The sequence below is a fragment of the Scyliorhinus canicula genome, chromosome 3, assembly GCF_902713615.1.
Source record: "Scyliorhinus canicula chromosome 3, sScyCan1.1, whole genome shotgun sequence".
NCBI classification, from domain to species: domain Eukaryota; kingdom Metazoa; phylum Chordata; class Chondrichthyes; order Carcharhiniformes; family Scyliorhinidae; genus Scyliorhinus; species Scyliorhinus canicula.
The window spans coordinates 154,206,039-154,224,800 of NC_052148.1; the positions used below are offsets into that span (position 1 = coordinate 154,206,039).

General features: G+C 43.2%; 1 protein-coding gene across 17 annotated transcripts in view; it reads right to left on the reverse strand.

Annotated features, from left to right (window-relative positions):
• The window catches only part of slit2 (slit homolog 2 (Drosophila)), a 537,548-nt gene extending 526,916 nt beyond the window's left edge, over positions 1 to 10,632 (reverse strand). For all 17 annotated transcript variants that reach the window (XM_038791516.1, XM_038791512.1, XM_038791513.1 and 14 more), the window contains exons 1-3: positions 9,536 to 10,632; positions 7,677 to 7,748; positions 6,470 to 6,541 (exon numbers count right to left, since the gene is read on the reverse strand). In XM_038791516.1, the coding sequence (XP_038647444.1) occupies positions 6,470 to 6,541; positions 7,677 to 7,748; positions 9,536 to 9,720 (329 nt within the window). In that variant the 5' untranslated portion in view covers positions 9,721 to 10,632. The remainder of the gene's footprint in view (positions 1 to 6,469; positions 6,542 to 7,676; positions 7,749 to 9,535) is intronic.
• Positions 10,633 to 18,762: the final 8,130 nt, after the last annotated feature.

The following is an 18,762-nucleotide window of genomic DNA, read 5'->3' on the forward strand; positions in this document are numbered from 1 at the left end:
GCTGTACTGTTCTATGTTCTATGTGTGTCAGTTGTCAGCTGTTAAATGCATGTACATGGATGGTGAATATGGCACACACATGCTTGGCTTTGTAGCCTGCATGGAGCGAATGGCCTACCAATGCTCACTATCCAGATCAACACATGAAGAACAGTCACTGAGAATCATGGAATCACTACAGTGCAGAACAAAGCCATTCAGCCCATCGAGTCTGCACCGACCTTCCGAAAGAGCACCTCACCTAATCCCTGTAACCCAATAACCTCAACGAACATTTTGGACACAAAGAGGCAATTTTGGCCAGTTTGCCTAACCTGCACATCTTTGGACTTGTTTGGGGTTCCACACTCTACCAGCACAACATAGAAATGCACTACAGGATGTGCCAGTTGAGTTCAGAAGGGAAAGTAAGGGGTAAATAGCAGAGAGAAAAATGGGAAAAAAAACAAAGCATATTTGTTTTAAAGTCACAACCAACATTGTCAGCGAGCAAAAGACCAACTGCATCCAGACTGACATTTAAGAAAAAAGGATAGGCTATAAATAAACAAGGTGTCAGATGGTTTTCCCTTTTGGTGTCCTCAATTAATGATACAGTAGATGGGAACATACACAAGTTGACAGGGCTTGGGGTGGGAAACAGTCACAATTTTTTCTTTGTTTTCACACAAAAGTAATCTTTCCCAATGGTGAAAAATAGAATAACTGAAACATAATTCTAGTTCAGAATGTTTACCAGCCAATGCAGTCCACAGCCTAATATAATTGCTATAATTTGAGCAGAAACTTGATGTTCCAACTCTACTTTATTTTGATATCTGGCAAACCTAATCGTTGTCAGATACTGAAAGAAGCCTGCGTGACCTTGTTTAATGTGGGGGACTTGGGGTGCTGTTATTCTCCACCCAATCCTGATGGGTTGATGACGAATGAGACCACTTTACCATTGCAGCCTTCTTCTGCCTTTGCAACCGGTGAGATATATTTCTTCCTTCGTCTGTTCTGCCGCTGAGGGGATTTTGGACAGCACTTTGACATCTTCCACCATGGGTGGCCCTACCAGCAGCATGGAGCTCCCAATGGCATTGCTCATGAGAAAGTCGGAAAACGCCAGTTTCTCCACCACGTCACAGTGGCAATTCTCAGAGAAAATGAACAAAATGTTGCTACTTTATGCACCAAGATTTTCCTTTTGCCTATGTTCTCTAATAAATTTAAAATGTTTAACTCTGAATGATACTCTCTTTTGGTTTTACCTGCTTGAAATTGTATTCCCAAAGCGAGTGAACAGAAATGCGAATTGCTTCCAAACAGGTGCTGATGCAACTGTAGTAAATAGAGCCAGCTTTATGACAGTAGACAGAGACAGCATTAAGAGACTGCCCACAGCTTACTTTCTGTTTCCATCTCTCCCAAACAGGGTCAGAATATAGTATGCTGCTGAAACAATTGACAGGGGCACCAAGTCTGGTTTCGAAAATAAGCAGAAAATCTCCTCAATCTAGTCGAGGCAATTGCAATAATAGGAGGTGATTTGCTGCTGAAATTCCTTCCCTCCTATGGAGAAGCCTTTTGCCCCCTCTCCACTTCCCCTTAATATCCCAGTCAAGGTCAGGGAACTTGCAATGTGAAGCAATCGTGGGAACATCTATTCTATGTTAAACCCAGACTGTGCAGGTGAGCAAGTAGTTACCGCACTGGGAAACAACCCCTCAAGTCAAAAATGAAACTTCAAGGGATTTTTAGACACATCACTTCGAAATCACAATTCAATTTGTTTCCTTCTTGCAGTGAAGATGAAGAAATATGACGAAAACTCATTACAGATTAATACAAACTTCAAGAGAATCTTCTTGTGGATTCCATAGACACTTAAGAGATAAATTGCTTGTCAGATAACAATCTCTTCACATCAGGTTGACTTGACAGCCACTAACAATGGGAATTTCCGCAGATTATTCTGAACAAATATGAAATATTTGCTCTGGGGCTGACAGCTGTGACTGCCTAGAGGTAGAGGGGGCTCAGTGCTAAATCATGTTGCACAATTGAAAGTCAGCTCAATTCCCCACACTTCATTCACGCCCCTACCAGCTATAGATCAACAGTTGAGGCAGCCAACCTGAAGCAAGCTAGAGGGCTGTATAGAACACCAATGGAAAACACCACCTCTACTAACTGCAATTATTTTCAAAGACTAATATTCAGTGCATTCACATGGGATGGTGGGTTCTGGTTCATGATGTGCAATTAATATGCTAGAGCTCCCTGAGGTGGTATGAATGAAGGCTCGTCCTTTCTGGCAGGAACACAGATACATCAAACCTGATCTGTACTGAATTTGTTTGCATCAACATTGCAGAGCAAGGCTCAGGTGACTTTTTTGAACAGCAAGTAGCATGTCAGGTTTCATTCTTTGCAGTCTTAGAAAGGCAATATATAAAGACCACAGGCCACAAGAGTAAATATAATTACTATTGCTGCAGGGTTCGTCAGCAGCACAATTAGTTTGGGGGAGGAATAAAACAAATTTGTTGTTTTTCAGACTTTATTCTGTATTTACACAACAGCCATGTTGATAATACAGTGCTTTCATGTGCTTTAGTAACCAAACAACAATGCTTATAACTAGGAAATCACCTGGACAGCAATGTGATAATTGCTATTATAAAAATGAAATAGTGTGGATACTGGAAATCTGAAAGAGAAAACGGGAAGTGCTGGAAATACGCAGCAGGCCTGGCAGCATATGTGGAGACAGAAACAGAGTTACGGCTGAGTTGATTATGACTCTTCTGCAGATTACAGAAGCTCTGAAGAAGAGTTACATTCAACTTGAAACATGAATTCAGTTTCTCTCTCCACAGATACTCCCAGACCTGTTACGTGATAACTGCTTGTGTCACAGAATAAAACGTGGCTTTTGTGTTTTTTGGTTCTGAAGTTTTGTCTGCCAGAAAGTACAGGCGTTTTTTGCAGAGGCAACTTTGTAATTTATATTTTTTTTACTGAGTGGTGCTGCAGCTTGCTTTTGTACCAAACCTGTATGGTGTTAGTGCAGCAGTTTTTCTGAAGCGTGAAAGAATAGTTCCTGAATAAGATGAATGTTAGTCAGCAGTCGCATGCTGTTATATAATCAACAGATGCAAAGTTTTGGAAATGCATTATGTAAACTGGACACAGTTGATCATCTGTTTTCACGGGTGACAGCTATAATTTATTTTATTAAATACTTTCACTGTGAATTTCTGTGGGGGTTCTACCTGGTCTTCTGCCATAACTTCAGAACAAGAGCAGCAGAACACCTGGAAAAGTCATTTATTTCTCAAAGCCCCTGACGAACCTTGGAGGCAGATCCAGGATCTTATTGAAAGTTTCTCCTGGGTGTCTGTAGAAATGTACACATGTAGAATGTAGGATTGCAGTGAGCATCAAACATTGTCCTGGCCAATATTTGTCCATTAACCAACATCTCTATTAAAAAGCAGCTTGAATGGTCATTATGTAACTGGTGTTCATAGAACCTTGCTGCGAATCGGCTGTCATGTTTCTTACATTAACAACAACATCTATCAAAGTATTCAATTGACTGCGAAGCAATCGCTATAGAAATGTAAGTGTTTCTTTCTATCTGATTGGTCCACACAGTCACAACACTACAATCACAGGAGAAAATGGTAAGCAATAGTTATTTCTCCTTGCCACTTACAAATAACGATTAGACATAATTCACACATTATAAATTCAGTAAATCAGAAATATAAATACATATATATTGCCATCCTCCCCCTCCTGGGCAAAAGAAACAGCTTTGCTTATGCAGATATTATTCCATATTAGCTGTACTAGTCCACATATGCTCTTATATTCCATTGTCAGCCACAACACCTTAAACAGCAACAGGAACCACTCATGCCGCTGCTGAATACTTCATTCACCAGACCCATTTGATAGCACTATTGCTTCCAGGTCAAAATATTACAGGTTCATGTCTCAATTTAGCATTCAGCACATAATCCAGTCTGACATTGCAGGGCAGTACTGCGATGCCACTACCTTGTGGGAATAGGTGTCAACAGCTCATGTGCAAACTCCAAACAGTCACCCAAGGCTGGAATCAATTTGCCTGTTCCAGTAGTTTAGATAGGTGCTAATAATCCCTGAAAAACATTCCTTTGAAACTGTCATCACTAAAAGCAGGCTGATAGGTCCTTCATCTCATTGCAGTTTGTCAGACTGAATGTCCATTGTGTTTGCCTTTATTTCTGAGGTTCACATAAAGGTGTTGGATAAAGGCACATCTTTGTTTCCCTACCTATTTGTTGCTATGAACTTTACCATTTTATGCATCCCCATTCACTCCCTGCCACAACTTTCTGGCCTTACCCTCTTTCACTTCTAGTCCCTGAATTCCTGGAGTCTAGTCCCAATAAGAAAAAAGAAACAACGATGCATCAAATACGCAAAAGAGCATCAAAGGAAGATATGCAAAGAGACAGAAGCTGTGAAGATATCTCTGTCCTGAAAGCACAAGACTCTCCATAACATATACCAATAGAGTCAATCCAATTTAACCCTCACATGGACTTGGAGTCTGCCATTGAGTGGTGCCATTTCTCACCATTGCATTGATAGATAAATAAACAGTTTCAGAGCCAACTATAAAACCCCATGAGAAATCAAGCAGCGATGCTCGGTCAGTAAATGTGATATGTACAGAATACTCACTCTATGCCTGAAACTTATACAATGCCATGAGAGATCTAGATTTTTAATACAGATTGAAGTACGGGGTGCAATGAAAATACAGGGTCCTCTATACCACTGCTCTGAACACCAATTTTATAATGTAGCTTGAAATGTCAGCCTTTGAATTGTGAGCCTAACAAGGGGTGGAATCTAGTTCCCGGAAGTGGGAAACAAGGTAGTTAATTCTGCAGGAGGTGAAAAGTCAGCTGCCTAATGACGGGTTTAAAGTTGATAAGTATAATGCAGACAGATTAAAGACAGATTGTGGCTCCTGACAGTAAGAGGCAGGAACCAATTTTTAATGAATTAGCATGTCGTGCATACTTATTAAAAGTGGCGGAGTAAATTGTGCCTTTGTGATTAAGTCAGCTGCAAACGAGAAACAAGTGCCTTCTATGTACGACTGTTTCAAGGCGGCATGCAGCGGGTGAAATAGTCTTCCTGGTGGATTTGGAGTGAGTAAGGGCTACTTTTCTAGTATGGAGCACTTTGTTGGACCAGGGAAAAGGTGATTAAGCCAGTGGAGACTCTCTAGCGAGGTCATGGCATGGTTGTCTGAGGGAGGAGGTTGGATCATGACAGCCTTAAGAAGGGTCATGGAGAACACAGGGAGGGAACTAGATGCCAGAGATGCCAAAAACAGATTCAGCATGACAGAGGGGAGATCAAGAGTTATAGAGGACAGATCAATGTTGAGGCTGGGAAAGTAGAGGGTAAACCAAGGTAGGTCTAAGGTAAGGGATGTTCATGGCTGACGGTTGGCAGGTCAAGAGTGGCGGGGTGGCAAGCTCAGAGTGCTGGGGAGTAACTCAATCAAGGGTGGCTCAAGAAACACAGAAGATAGATCTAGGATGATGGAGAGATGGTCAAAGGTGATGGAGGGAGAATGAAAGGTAATGGTTTGCAGCTCCAGGGGCCCAAGTGTGGCAGTGGGGTGAGGTGACAGCAGTTCAGTTTCAAAATCTTCTTTCAGACAAGCAGAATGATGCTGCTCACTTGAAGGGAATAGAAGCCTGCCTGGGCGCCATTTAAAAATGACGTCCGGACCTTTAACCCCATGAGATAATGACAGGGTTGGCGACATCCTGCCTCCCCCAATCATTGGTTGAGGCCCTCATCTGTGCATTAGCTAATTGTATAGATTTGTATTTTTCTCTTCATGACTTGCATTTATATAGCACAAGACATATAGTAAAATGCTCGAGGGTGCTTTACAGGAATGTTATGAGACGAAAGAAAATTGATATTGAGCCAGAGGATATTGCAACACGTAACCAAAGCTTGGTCAAAGACACAGATTTTAAAAGGAGAGGGAGGCAGGGAGACTGAGCAAGGAAATTCCAGAGTGTAGGGCTTAGACAGCTGAAGGCCACAAGTTCAATATGTGTATAAAGAAATGTGTCTGAAGTGTTTCTAAACAACTAGATTTTTAAGAAGTTCAAACTGAAGATATTGCACTTATTGAAACATTTTGTTGGACTGATCCTGTTCTAAATGATAGAACATTGCAACACCCAGATACTGGAAGCACCCAGGAAAAAACAAGAGACAAGTTGATGCAAAAATAAACTCACAAGCTCATGAGATTATAAAGTGGGAATTGTGTTCTGTTTGTTTCCTGTATTTGATTTCTTCTGGCTAGGTAACACTAATGACCAAATTTGAATTCTAAGTTTACTGGGAAGTTGCCTTCTGAGGTTCAACTACTGACAATACTCACAGTCTTTCCAGCTCCTTCAGATCCTGAAAGGCTCCCCTCTCAATGGTGGTTATTTGGTTTTCCATGAGCTGTCTGTGAAGCAGATGACAGAATATTGAAGTCATGGCATCTTAATGTAACGAACAAGCAGGCAGCCATTAACAACATTAATCGTGGGCTGTTTTGTCTTTATTCACAGCATAGCGTTCTGGAGTTCGAGATTTGACATCCAATTTGCCCTGCTTGATACTGACACCTGAAACCCATCTGGCTACATGAATAGCACAGAAAATAAGAATGGGCGAGTGAAGGCATTTCACCATTAAAAATATATTTAAAATAAAATGTGCTTTAAAAGTTTTGTTTCTGGGCCAAAAGCAAAGCAGAAGAAATATGAAAATAACACAATTACCAATAACAGAGCACCTCCAAGTTGTCAGAACAGAAAAACAGAGGCAGACTGAATGAGTGCTGCTGTTGAGTAAGTGTCCATGCTGTTACAGAATGACAAGTCAACCAACAGTTAAAAGTATAACTTCTGAGCAGTGCTTCCAGGAATAATGTTCTTAATATATTTAATTTGGGGAAATGTATAAAGTATTTGTAAAATGCTTGTTCAAATATAGAAATATTTGTTAAAAAGGAGTAATATTGATGCTTTAGTTCCAATCTTTGAGATTTTCACATGCGAAGTACTTGACACAGGCTGTGTCTCTGTGGCTACTCAAAAGAGTAGCATTTGGTTGTGCCAATTTTCAAAGACTGGTGAATACTATTATCCATTCACAACGAACAAGAGAAATAAAAAAATGTTAAATACGGACTCAGTATGGCCCAGTAGAGTTTGCCAAGTGCTCTGTCACACTGTGCTATTAAACGTCAAAACAGCAAGTAGCTTGAAGCATTGAATAGGTGCTGGATAAAATATTCCATGGCATCATTAGTTTTTAATTTCTAAAATCAATCACATTTTCCTGTACAAAATGGAATGCCAATATTCATTGGGAGAGCAGCATTAAGACTGTTATGGTCTAGATCTGTGGTTTTTAGTCACTGCTGATTCTGCCTTGTGCTAATTCATACAACGTCTTATTCTTGCATTTCATTCATAAAGGGTAACATGCGATATCAAATTGTATTTATTTTGTAAATTACACAAGCTGAAGTGTTGGCAGTAAATAGCAGCAGAAACGTTTTGGTAGACAGTGACAGGAATATCTGGACTTACAGAACTCGCATGTGTCTCAATCCTGAAAAGGCTGATTTGGTGATTCTTGTGATGTTGTTCCCATTCAAATCCCTGAAAAGAGACAATATCAAAGTGTTTGACAGTCAAGCGAGGAGAGGGAATATGAGAGACTCATTATCATTTTCTAAAGCATACCCAAGTGGTCAAATCTACACCCAGTTTTTGATATTTCACTTGGTGACATTTTTCAATCTGGCTGGAATGTTTATACGTCCCCCCCCCCCCCCCCCCACCCCACCCTGAGAGGGGGTGAATGTTTGGGAGTTAAATACCCTCCCAACAATTCACTCCCAATTGTTAAAGTAAGAGGAGCCAATAAATAATTAATAACCACAGAAATATGAACATGGCTGAAGAAATACTGACCCTTCTCTCAACCACACTGAAAAGCTGTGTCTATCTGATGTTTTTAGCACAGCTGTAAGCGTGGTCCTTCACATTTGGGATCAAGAACTGCCTCAGCAATTGGGGGCCGGGGTGAGATTAGGGGCAGAGGGCGGAGAAACCGTCAGAGAAATGGGTTCCGTGGAGGATTTGTGAGGTGGGGCACTCATGAATGGGATCCTGAATCTCAATGACAAGAAGGGGGCAGGTAAGAGTGGTAACTGTGGCCGTTGTCCGCCAAATAATGTGCACGCTTGCTGAAGGTTGCACATTTGAGACCAGAATAAATATCAAAACGAATTTTTTATCTGGGGAATTTTTCGTACCACGACTTTTTTTTTAAGTGAAAGGTACGGCAGACGAAATGCAGAAAACTTCACCGGCATGCACTGATTCAAAAAGGAATCAGTATTGATGGAAAAGTGTGTGCGTCCTAATGCTGCGTGCAAATGTAGACTTTGACAGCACAGCAAGCTCTTGAAATCTAATCCCACTAAGCATCTGAGACCACTTATACACTCGCCAACTAAGCTCAATAAGGGCACAATTCTTTCAAACCCACTCCAAGCTTTCATGCCCTTGCACAGATCGAACCGCTAAAATAAAATGCCCTACTGCAGCTTATAAGCGAAATATCCTCAGCAATAAGGAGGGAGAGCTGCTGGAAGAGGTACAGCACCCAGAGCTGCACTCTCCCTCCTCTAACCCGGACCAGATTTGTTGTTTTGTGAACAGTTGAGAAATCTGTTCTGATCCTAAAATTTTTAAAAATAGTCCAAGAAACAACCTCAGCGCCCCTGAGGAATTGTGTATTCCGGATGACCGCTAGGTAGGAATATGTCCTCCCAGAGTTTAGCAATTAAAATTATACCGTTACGGGTGAACACTTCAGCCAAATGTGTAATAAGGCGAAACTAGGGAAAATGATCCCTACTGATGGGGTATTCTGCAGAGCGTGACAGTCAGCAAGTAATAAGTGTGCATTCAATGTCATTTGGATATTGCATCCGACTGCCATTCTTCTACTTCTCCCAGATGTTTGAGGCTGGGTCTGTTTGACCTGTGCAGGATCATCCCCACTCTCTCGTGCAGCCAGGCTCCCGCTGGCTGGCTGCAAGTCCCTCCCGCAGTGCCCCTCTCCTCAAACCTGTCAGCATTTCAAGCACAGGCAAAAATGAGGCTTTTGAAGCCAAAGATCCCCGCAGGCGGCTTTTTAAAGCTGCCGGTTTGAAAGAGCAATGCGAGTCCTTCCTCTAGCCTCCAGGTGAAATCTGGCCAGAGTTCCTCGCATCACATTGAAACGACCTAGGCACCATTCACCGTTCCGATCCCTGTCTAGGCTATTTCATTCAAATCGGGGATTCACAGAATGGAGTATGCCAATTCTATGGGAATGTTTCAAAGGCCTTGCCAGCTAGCTGGGAAATAGAGGTGAGGAATGGGGTTGTACTCACAGTCTCTCGGTGTTCCGAGGGATGCTTTTAGGAACTGAGCGGAGCCCCAGTCCATGGCAATCCACAGCCGTCCCAGCACAGGTACAGTGATTCGGGCAAACTTGGGCAGCAACTTCTCTCCAAGTATTCGTCCCGATCACCAGGAGAAAGCAGCAGGAAACCCTCCAGAATCCAAACGCGCTCATTGCTGCTTTTTGTGTGTGTGTCTTGGTGGGGTAAACTTTCGTTTCTTTGAAAATAACAAGGCGGAAAGCTTTGGAGTTGTTCGTTTCAAATCTGCCTCCCAAGTGAGACCGATTGGCTGTCCCAACTTTCTGTTCTCTGCCCCAATGCCAGGGTGTCGGGGTGTGTGCAGAGGTTTTCGAAGCAGCGATCGCTCCAATCCCTGCAAACTCACAAGAGCAGTTCCCAGACAATAACACGTACCGCAGCGCCTTCTTTACCGCCACGAGACAGGCTCCGGATTTTCAGCAAATGCCACCCAACCAAATGAATTATCTTGTCAGCGAATAGCTTCGGATCGTTCGACCAAGGCAGCCCAGATGATTCAACAGACAGCGCCGCATACACCGCCAGATATTGATTCCCTTCAAGCATCCATCAGGCTGTCATTATTGACAAGCATGAGAATCACTGAGGATGTGGGCAAAAGCGATCACACAAGTCCTGATTCAAACACAACGACAAAAACTACTCATGTGGATTTAATTGCTTAAAGTCTTGCCAACCTGCCTGTTTTTAAAGTCCAGATTCCAAGTAATCAATGAAGGAGTTCTCTTTCTCTGTCCGTCCAGGACTGATTTAAGACCAGATTTTAAAAAAAAAATCTCTTATCTTCGATTTGCCCCAAAGACCTGAAGGTAGGTGAGCACTGAAACAAATGTTTGCATTCTTGTAACTCTCAGCACCTCTCTCTCTAGTTGCATCAGTCGCACGACGGATGGTTGCTTGGTTTGGGTGTTACAAGAGAGAATTGGAAGTAGCCAGGAGCCCGGTGTTGTGTGTGTCCCTCTCACATGCTGCCTGCGAGGAGCTGCTGCTGCTGCTGGAAGCTCGCCTCCGCCACCCTTCCACACTCACAAACGTTGCAACATTCAGCGCGTTGGGGCACACGCTAATGTAGTCAGGTCCTAAGCCCCGCCCCTTTCTCCGCCCGATCGTCTCATTGGATCCTGCACGCCGGCTCATTAGCATACGGCGGAGACGCGGCGCGGCCAACAATGGAATGAATGAACAGGAGAGTCCCCAGATCCTCAATCGGCTCCTAACCTAATTGGCACTAACACTGCTCACTACTCAAACAGTAATCAACTCTTTTGTCTCTTTCTTTGCTGTTCACGTTCCCCACCACACCCCCCTCACCTCCCCACCTCTTCTTTCCAACGCTGCTGGCACAGGCCAAGCCCGCCCCCCCCCCCCCCCCCCCCCACCCTTCCCCTTCTCCTCCTCCCCAAAATTACTGAATTTTCGCAGCCATAGAAAAGTGAATGGCACGAAAGATGTTCCAGAGTCACAATTCAATAAGTTTTTTGGCCAGGTAATTCCTCACCCGTGCAAATGAGCATCATTTTAGGTGTGAAACCGCATTCTTTGGTGGGGTGTTGTCATGCAGTAAACAAATGAATGAATTGTGGAAGGCATTCTTTTGTTTGGAGACTGGAGCTACAAGAGTCGTGCGTCATTTTCCAAGCCGTGCCCAAAGTGACAGAATGATGTCTTGTCATATAATTAACCTCAGCGTGTTTGCAAACAGAAATAGGTTGGCAATGACCACTTATAAAGGAGATTTTACAGACACATTGACAAACAAGGCTGTCAACAATAGCGTAAAACTTAAGAGTTGTAAGAGAAAATCAGCAAAATATTGAGAGAACTTTACAAGAATCACCCCACTCCTATTTAGCTTGGAAATGGAGATAATGTTCGTCGATAGTCTGAAACTTTAATTTCTATGCTTAAGATACTGTGGGTAATTTACCCAATTATTGCTGAGTAAAATAGCTTCTCTCCTTTTCAGACTAATTGTATCAGTTTTATTTCGCACCTTTGTGCTCAGAATGATTTATGCAATCTTCTAAAATTCTTGCACTTTGAAGCTGGTGCCAGGTTTCAAGTGAGATGAGAAAGAGCTGAAGATCAGATCTGTCACAGACTCCCCTAAAAGAGAAGTAGAAACATAAATCGGTATTGAAAAGTATTCATTTTTAGGGGAGGGGGGGGGGGGGGGGGAGAAACTTAGCATAACGAAAAAAAGCAATTCAACAAAAAAACCAAGCCAATGACACTTGTGTGGTTGCTGTGAAGTAATTTCCCAAAGATAATATAAGAACGCTGATTTGCAAATACGGTTCAGCGTAAAGGAGATTTGTAAAAGATTGACACCATAAGACAGGGGAGTCCGAAGCAAAATACCGCGGATGCTGGAAATCAAACAGAAACACACAATACTGGAATAGTCCAATATCTGTGGAAAGGTAATCGACTTTGTTCCTTCCTCGCCAGCTGCTGCCGAGTATTTCCAGCATTTCTGTTTTTTTATGGGAGTAAAGCGCAGGGGGGCGTGTGGAGGAGCGATGTTGTGAAATGGGCTGTCCCGGTAGTTTGGTGATGGACGAAAAGAGAATAATTTGTCAGGGGATGTGACAAATCAGGGATATATAGCCACTGATTCAAATATGTCACAAAAAACAATGTAAATAATGGAATGTCTGCAGGAGTAAACTTGGAGACCAAGTAAACAAGGGTCAATGTGTTGGAGTTTCAAACACTGTTGGGGCCGGGGTTGGAGGCGGAGGGGCAATCTGAGGGATTCCTCCTTCAGGGTACTCTCCCAGAGCGGCTGGCCGGAGGCAATGTACACAATCAGTCCATTTTGTACCGGCATCAGTACTTCACTGCCGTTGGAGTAGCATCACCCCTCGCTCTCCCACTGTGTGCGGAGGCCACCAGCTCACTGGCGGCGGTCTCCATGGCACCAGAGGCTCTCTCCATGTGATGGAGCCAGTAGGATGATAGGCGCCAAGTTGCCCTGTCTACGAATAGGCCCCCTGCTGTGGGCCTGCAAGCCTTCGGGAATCCCACTGCTGCCCTTAGTGGAACTGGATGCGTGCAGGCAGGAGGCCGCCTCCTGGACGTTTGCAACAGGTGCGCCGGGGACATGGGTCGGTTCAGAATCCCTGGGCCTCTGCCTGGGGTGGGTGGCTGGAGAAATCATGCCTGGCCCACCTTTTTGATGAAGTGACACTCGAAGTGAAATGTGGAAAGATCGAAAACATGGTGTTAACTAAATTTCCAAAAGTGATTTGACAACGTTGCAAATACGAGGCTGATAATTGAACTCAAAAGTTCTAGGAATTTAATAGAAAGGTCAGGAATGGGCAAATAGTTGGCTGTTGGGTAGAAACATACATGTAGTTGTTAGATTAATTATGCCAAGGTGGGAAGTTGTTCCCCAGCAATTGTTATCTTGGCCCTTCAGTGTTTTTAATTTACATCAATGACTTAAATTCAGAACACAATGCATATTAGTCATATACAAATTAGACAAGCTCAGAGGACATAGCTCTAAAAACAACAAAAATATTTCCACAAAATATTCAACTTGGCAGAACAGTGGTAAACGAAATTTAACATAGACATGTGTAAAGTCCTAAGCATCTTAGTAGACTCCACACTCATCATTTTTGACAACTTCAGAATAACAATCGCCAAAGTTTTTTTAAATTTAGAGTACCCAATTCATTTTTTCCAATGAAGGGGCAATTTAGCGTGGCCAATCGACCTAGCTTGCACATTTTTGAGTTGTGGGGGCAAAACCCATGCAAACACGGGGAGAATGTGCAAACTCCACACAGACAGTGACCCAGAGCCAGGATCAAACCTGGGACCTCAGCGCCGTGAGGCTGCAGGGCTAACCACTGCACCACCGTGCTGCTCCACAATCATCAAAGTTAATAGAATGTTGAACTAAATTTTCCAAAACTATAGAATAAAAGTCAGAGAAATCATGTTAAAACGATGTAAGTATTGTGGTCAGACCAAATCCTGATTACCAGGCCTAGTCTGGTAATCAAATCATAGGGAGAGATTCTGCAACATGTGGCGGTGCAGAGGCCAACCAGAAGGTTCTTTCCTCGTGTTAGGGTCTGAATTATGGTGAAAGACTAAGTTACTTGGGCCTTTGAGCCTTGAAAAGAGGCATCTAATAGAGGTATATATGATTATAAACAATAAGCAAAGGTAAATCCTGACACACAGGCTCAAACTAGTAAGAGCCAAATTTAGAACTGAAACTGTATTCAGAATGACTCCTTCACACAGATTGATTAACAAATTAAACAGACTTCTGGTCAGGTTAGTGGAGCAAAAACCCCGGGAAAAATAAATGTTTCAATAGGGGACAGTGGGGTCTCTCTGCTTGGATGAACAAAGATGGGTCAAATCACCCTCCTCATCCGTCATTATGTCTGCACAAGTGTGAAAGTTTGCAATACCAGCAAAAGATATGGAGACACAACAAAACTGAGTCTTTGTTATCACTTGTTGTAACCAGGTCAATATGTTTGTCGTGCCAGTGGCTGTATGACAGCCAGATGTCAGGAACCAATGACTAATAACGTAAAAGCTCCTTTACTTAAAGTCTGCTGTTTCAAAGGCAGATGCACAATCACTGTAGCTACTGATCCCGAAACCTACAGTAGCAGTAGCTACTGCTACTTCGGGCAGCACGGTAGCATGGTGGTTAGCATAAATGCTTCACAGCTCCAGGGTCCCAGGTTCGATTCCCGGCTGGGTCACTGTCTGTGCGGAGTCTGCACGTCCTCCCTGTGTGTGCGTGGGTTTCCTCCGGGTGCTCCTGTTTCCTGCCACAGTCCAAAGATGTGCGGGTTAGGTGGATTGGCCATGCTAAATTGCCTGTAGTGTCCTAAAAAGTAAGGTTAAGGGGGAGCGTTGTTGGGTTACGGGTATAGGGTGGATACGTGGGTTTGAGTAGGGTGATCATGGCTCGGCACAACATCGAGGGCCGAAGGGCCTGTTCTGTGCTGTACTGTTCTATGTTCTATGATCAACAAAAAGCAGTTTTTAAATGTTAGACTATGTGCTGTCCAATATTCCTACTTTGTTAACAGGGCCTCATATGTTTGACCATGGCAAAGTACCATTTTATAGCTGCCAGCTGTTGACTGTGATGGTGACATTAGCATGGTAGCATAACAATATAAATACAGTACCTCTAAAGTTGATCCTATTTTATACTGGCAGAAGACGAGCAATTCACTTGTCCCACAGATTTGAGTGCACAGCAGCCATTAGAGTATAAACCAGCAATATTAAAATGGCAATTATACAATGCTTCTTGAACACAAATAGTTGGTACAGTCTTGTTTAATTATCATAAATTAATTTCAGCAAGAGAAAGTTGGCGGCACGGTGGCACAGTGGTTAGCAATGCTGCCTCAGAGCGCCAGGGACCAGGGTTCAATTCTGACCTTGGGTGACAATGTGGAGTTTGCATATTCTCCCTGTCTCTGCGTGGATTTCTTCCGGGTGGTCCGGTTTCCTCCCCCAGTTCAAAGATCTGCAGGGTAGACGGATTGACCATGCTAAATTGCCCCTTAGTGTCCAAAAGGTTAGGTGGGGTCATGGGGTGGGGGTGGTGGGGTGGGCCTCGCTAGGGTGGTCTTCCCAAGGGTTGGCGCAGACCCGAAGAGCCAAAAGGCCTCCTCCTGCACTGTAGGGATTCCATGATTCTAAGTTCAAAGGTAGAATTAATTTCATACATCTATTGAGATATTACGAAAAGCTAAGGACTATTTGAAAAACATGCCACAAAGGCAGATTTTCCAACTACTTTATGTAACAAATTCCAGTAGGCTGTGTCATTGCAGGTTAATGGTTACATTGTATAAGGAATTTAATTGTTCAAACTTGTTTTGTTTAAATGCCTTGTTCTCAACATTTCGTGGGAATGTAATCGTACAGTTCGAGCAGATATTCCAAAATATATTCTTGGTTTTACTCTTGCACCATAAATCTACAAAATGTTTTGACTGAGGTTAGCAAAAAAATCTAGTTGAGATGCATTTTCATCCTTTTCATGACTGCAATATCTTATTGCAAGTGTCATGTATTGATTAAATGTTTGATTTGGTGATTTTATAATGTAAGCCATTGTGTGTTATTAATATGTGCCAATAACCTTTTTGACCCCAGTAACTTAAAAAAAAAACTTTCTTGCAACCACTGAAAAATGTCCATAAATCTTGTTGTAGCACAGTATAGGTAGTTCTCCTGCTTCCTCTTGTCACTTGAAGGAATTCCAATTATCTGCATTTGAAATGCTTGTGATTCTAGGACAGCCATGAGGTTCCACCAAAGTTTAGGATATTATAAACCTGTGGGCATGTGACAATCCAAAGCTTGCACTAAATTTACACATAATGACCCAAAGAAAGTAGCAACTTCTAATCATTTATTTTAAATTATTTTCATATTTTTAGCTACAGAGGAACACTGAGGAAAAACATTTGGTAAGTTAATTGTTTAAGAAGTAATTATTTTGATGAAAAAATTTAATAATAAATACACAAATTGTGTTTATGTCTGCCTATGAGTATGTCTGCGTGTGCTTTTACATTGACACCCATTTGTGCTCCATGCATGTAAGTATGTCTCTGAGTCTTACTGCATAGACTCTATAGATGAGTATCTGTCCTGCACATATATGTGTGTGTCTACATGCATGTGCCTGTGTTTGCATGTGTGTGTCTGTATCTTCATGTGTATGAGACAAAGAGGCAATACAAGCTCCATTAGAATGTATCAGGAACAATAAGTTATTGGGGACGTGCTTAGGCTGTGGCTGTGTGATAATGGTAGGGGCGGCAGTTGTGACGGGTTCTACCTCTTAAATGTGGGAGATGAGTGAAGAATGAGAGTAGTTCTTGGGCTAGAGAATGATGACTGGTTCATGGACATGGAAAGAAAAGTAACAATACTGTTAAGATTAATTATTTGATTGAAGGGGCGGCACGGTGGTGCAGTGCTGCCTCACGGTGCCAGGGACCCGGGTTCAATCCCAGCCCCGGGTCACTGTCCATGTGGAGTTTGCACATTCTCCCCATCTCTGCATGTGTCTCCTCCCCATAACCCAAAGATGTGCAGGGTAGGTGAATTGGCCATGCTTATTTGCCACTTAATTGGAAAGAAATTGTGTGTTCTAAATTTATAAAAGAAAAAGTAATTTGATTGACAACTTTCTTACATTTCAAGGAATTATTTTATCTGAATACTCTATCAGTATTTAGTTTATCACATTTTGCATGAGTATAAATTCTCAGCTGAGTATAATCTACCTACCTTGTTCATCCTTCTCATCATCTTGGATGTTTGGCAGGGTTCTGGTGGGCATGTAGGTGACAGTAAGGTTGTGGCCTGCATCTGTACAGTTCTGCTGCAAATAGGACAGAATATCACAGACAATTGCGTTTTGGCTGAGTTGTCAGCTCTGGATTTCCTCCCCCTATGCTTTTCTCTGTGTGTCTGTCATGCACTTGTTTTCGATGGAAACCATTCCATTTTATATTTAGTTTGGTGTTGCATGAACGGGAAGCTACACAATCGGAGAAAACTCCAGGCATAGACTAAGGTCGCCAAGAACACACTTTGCAATTTCCCACTTGGTGATGACTGTGGACGAGCTACTAGTTCAGAACTGGACATGCAACGTAAATGGATGTGTTCTCCAATGCATATTACAATTTCAACCCAATGATCAGCGCAAAGAAAATGGGTAAAGTACTAGCCTGCCCAGGAAAGCCTTATCTCAAGTCCAATGTTTCATTCCATTGCCATGGTCATCAGTGGATAAGTAAATTTACCTCAGCAGCATACTCTCTCAAGCTGTCTAAATTGACAATGAGACAGTCCGTATTACTGATCAAATCTGTCTTTCCAGAACTATTTTACATTCATATAGATCAGCCCTGATCTAATTGCTATGTAGCACAAGCTCCTGGAGACATCCACTCTTGCTGCAATATAGTGCACAGCCACCCCCTGTAATGCCCAGAAAGTGGCCAGCCATCATGTGTTGACTAAACACTAGAAGATGGCAGCAAACTATTTCACCCTGGCTTGCATTACACTCAGGCCCATCAAACCCTAGCATGTCCTTACATGGCATCCATACTCTCACAATGGTTGGATACTGACAAGCAGCAGGGTACATGTTCAGCGATTCCCTGTCCCTCAATGCACAAGTCAGTTGTACTGATCTACATTCACCATGTCTGAGATTAGGTACTACAATATATTCTGGGGATCAGGGTGGGGGCATTCCTGGCCTATGTCGCTCAGTGTTGTACTGGCTAGGACACTTACTGTATAGAGAGATCAATTATTATATGATTCTTCCACCAACAGATTATAATTGATGCAAGCGTTACGATCCCAGTTGATGATATAACTGGACAGGTAGATCCCAGAATGGAACCCTAGCTCAGAAGACCATCGGCTGGATCCTCTGTTCCTGAGACGAAGTGTTGACCCTGGGGCAGGATTCTTGGAGTTTCATCACAGCAAACTGGCGACACACCTGAACTAATTCACCGACTGTTGAGGAACTAGCACTGGGGCCATGTGGAACACGACCAATTCCAGTGCAAAATGGGGACGGATTCGCCAGGGTCGGGTTGTCACTCGAGATGTTGACAAGCAACAGCTGCATATGAGCACTCCACTCCCCACACACACTCACCCCAGCCAACAAGTAGACACTGGTTGTGCTGGAGCACGCCCATTCTGTTGATGGGTCGCCTGGGGCCAAATGGTACCTAAGACGGGTGGCCTGGGCGAGGGCACCCATATGACCTGTGGCACTAAGTTCACAATGGGCAGTCAGCCGCATTCGCAGCCACTTGGCTGTCTGGCAGGCTGTAGCAATGATGCTCCGTGTCCATCCAGCCCAACCCCACAGCCCACCTCCTGCCACCCCTGCTATTTCCCCCAGCCCTGGAAGAAGCCCCCCAGCAACACAACTCTTAGCACACTATGGCGATTTTGGACACTTTCCGTGCCCCCTCCACTGCCACGGTGCCTGTCTCCCGATTTTATGAAAGCACAAGTGAACCTCGCAGTCGGAAATTCCCCCCAGTGGAGGCGGAGGATCACAGAGGCCCCGGAGAATATCGGTCAGGTCCGCTACTGATATGCCAAGGGTGTTTACG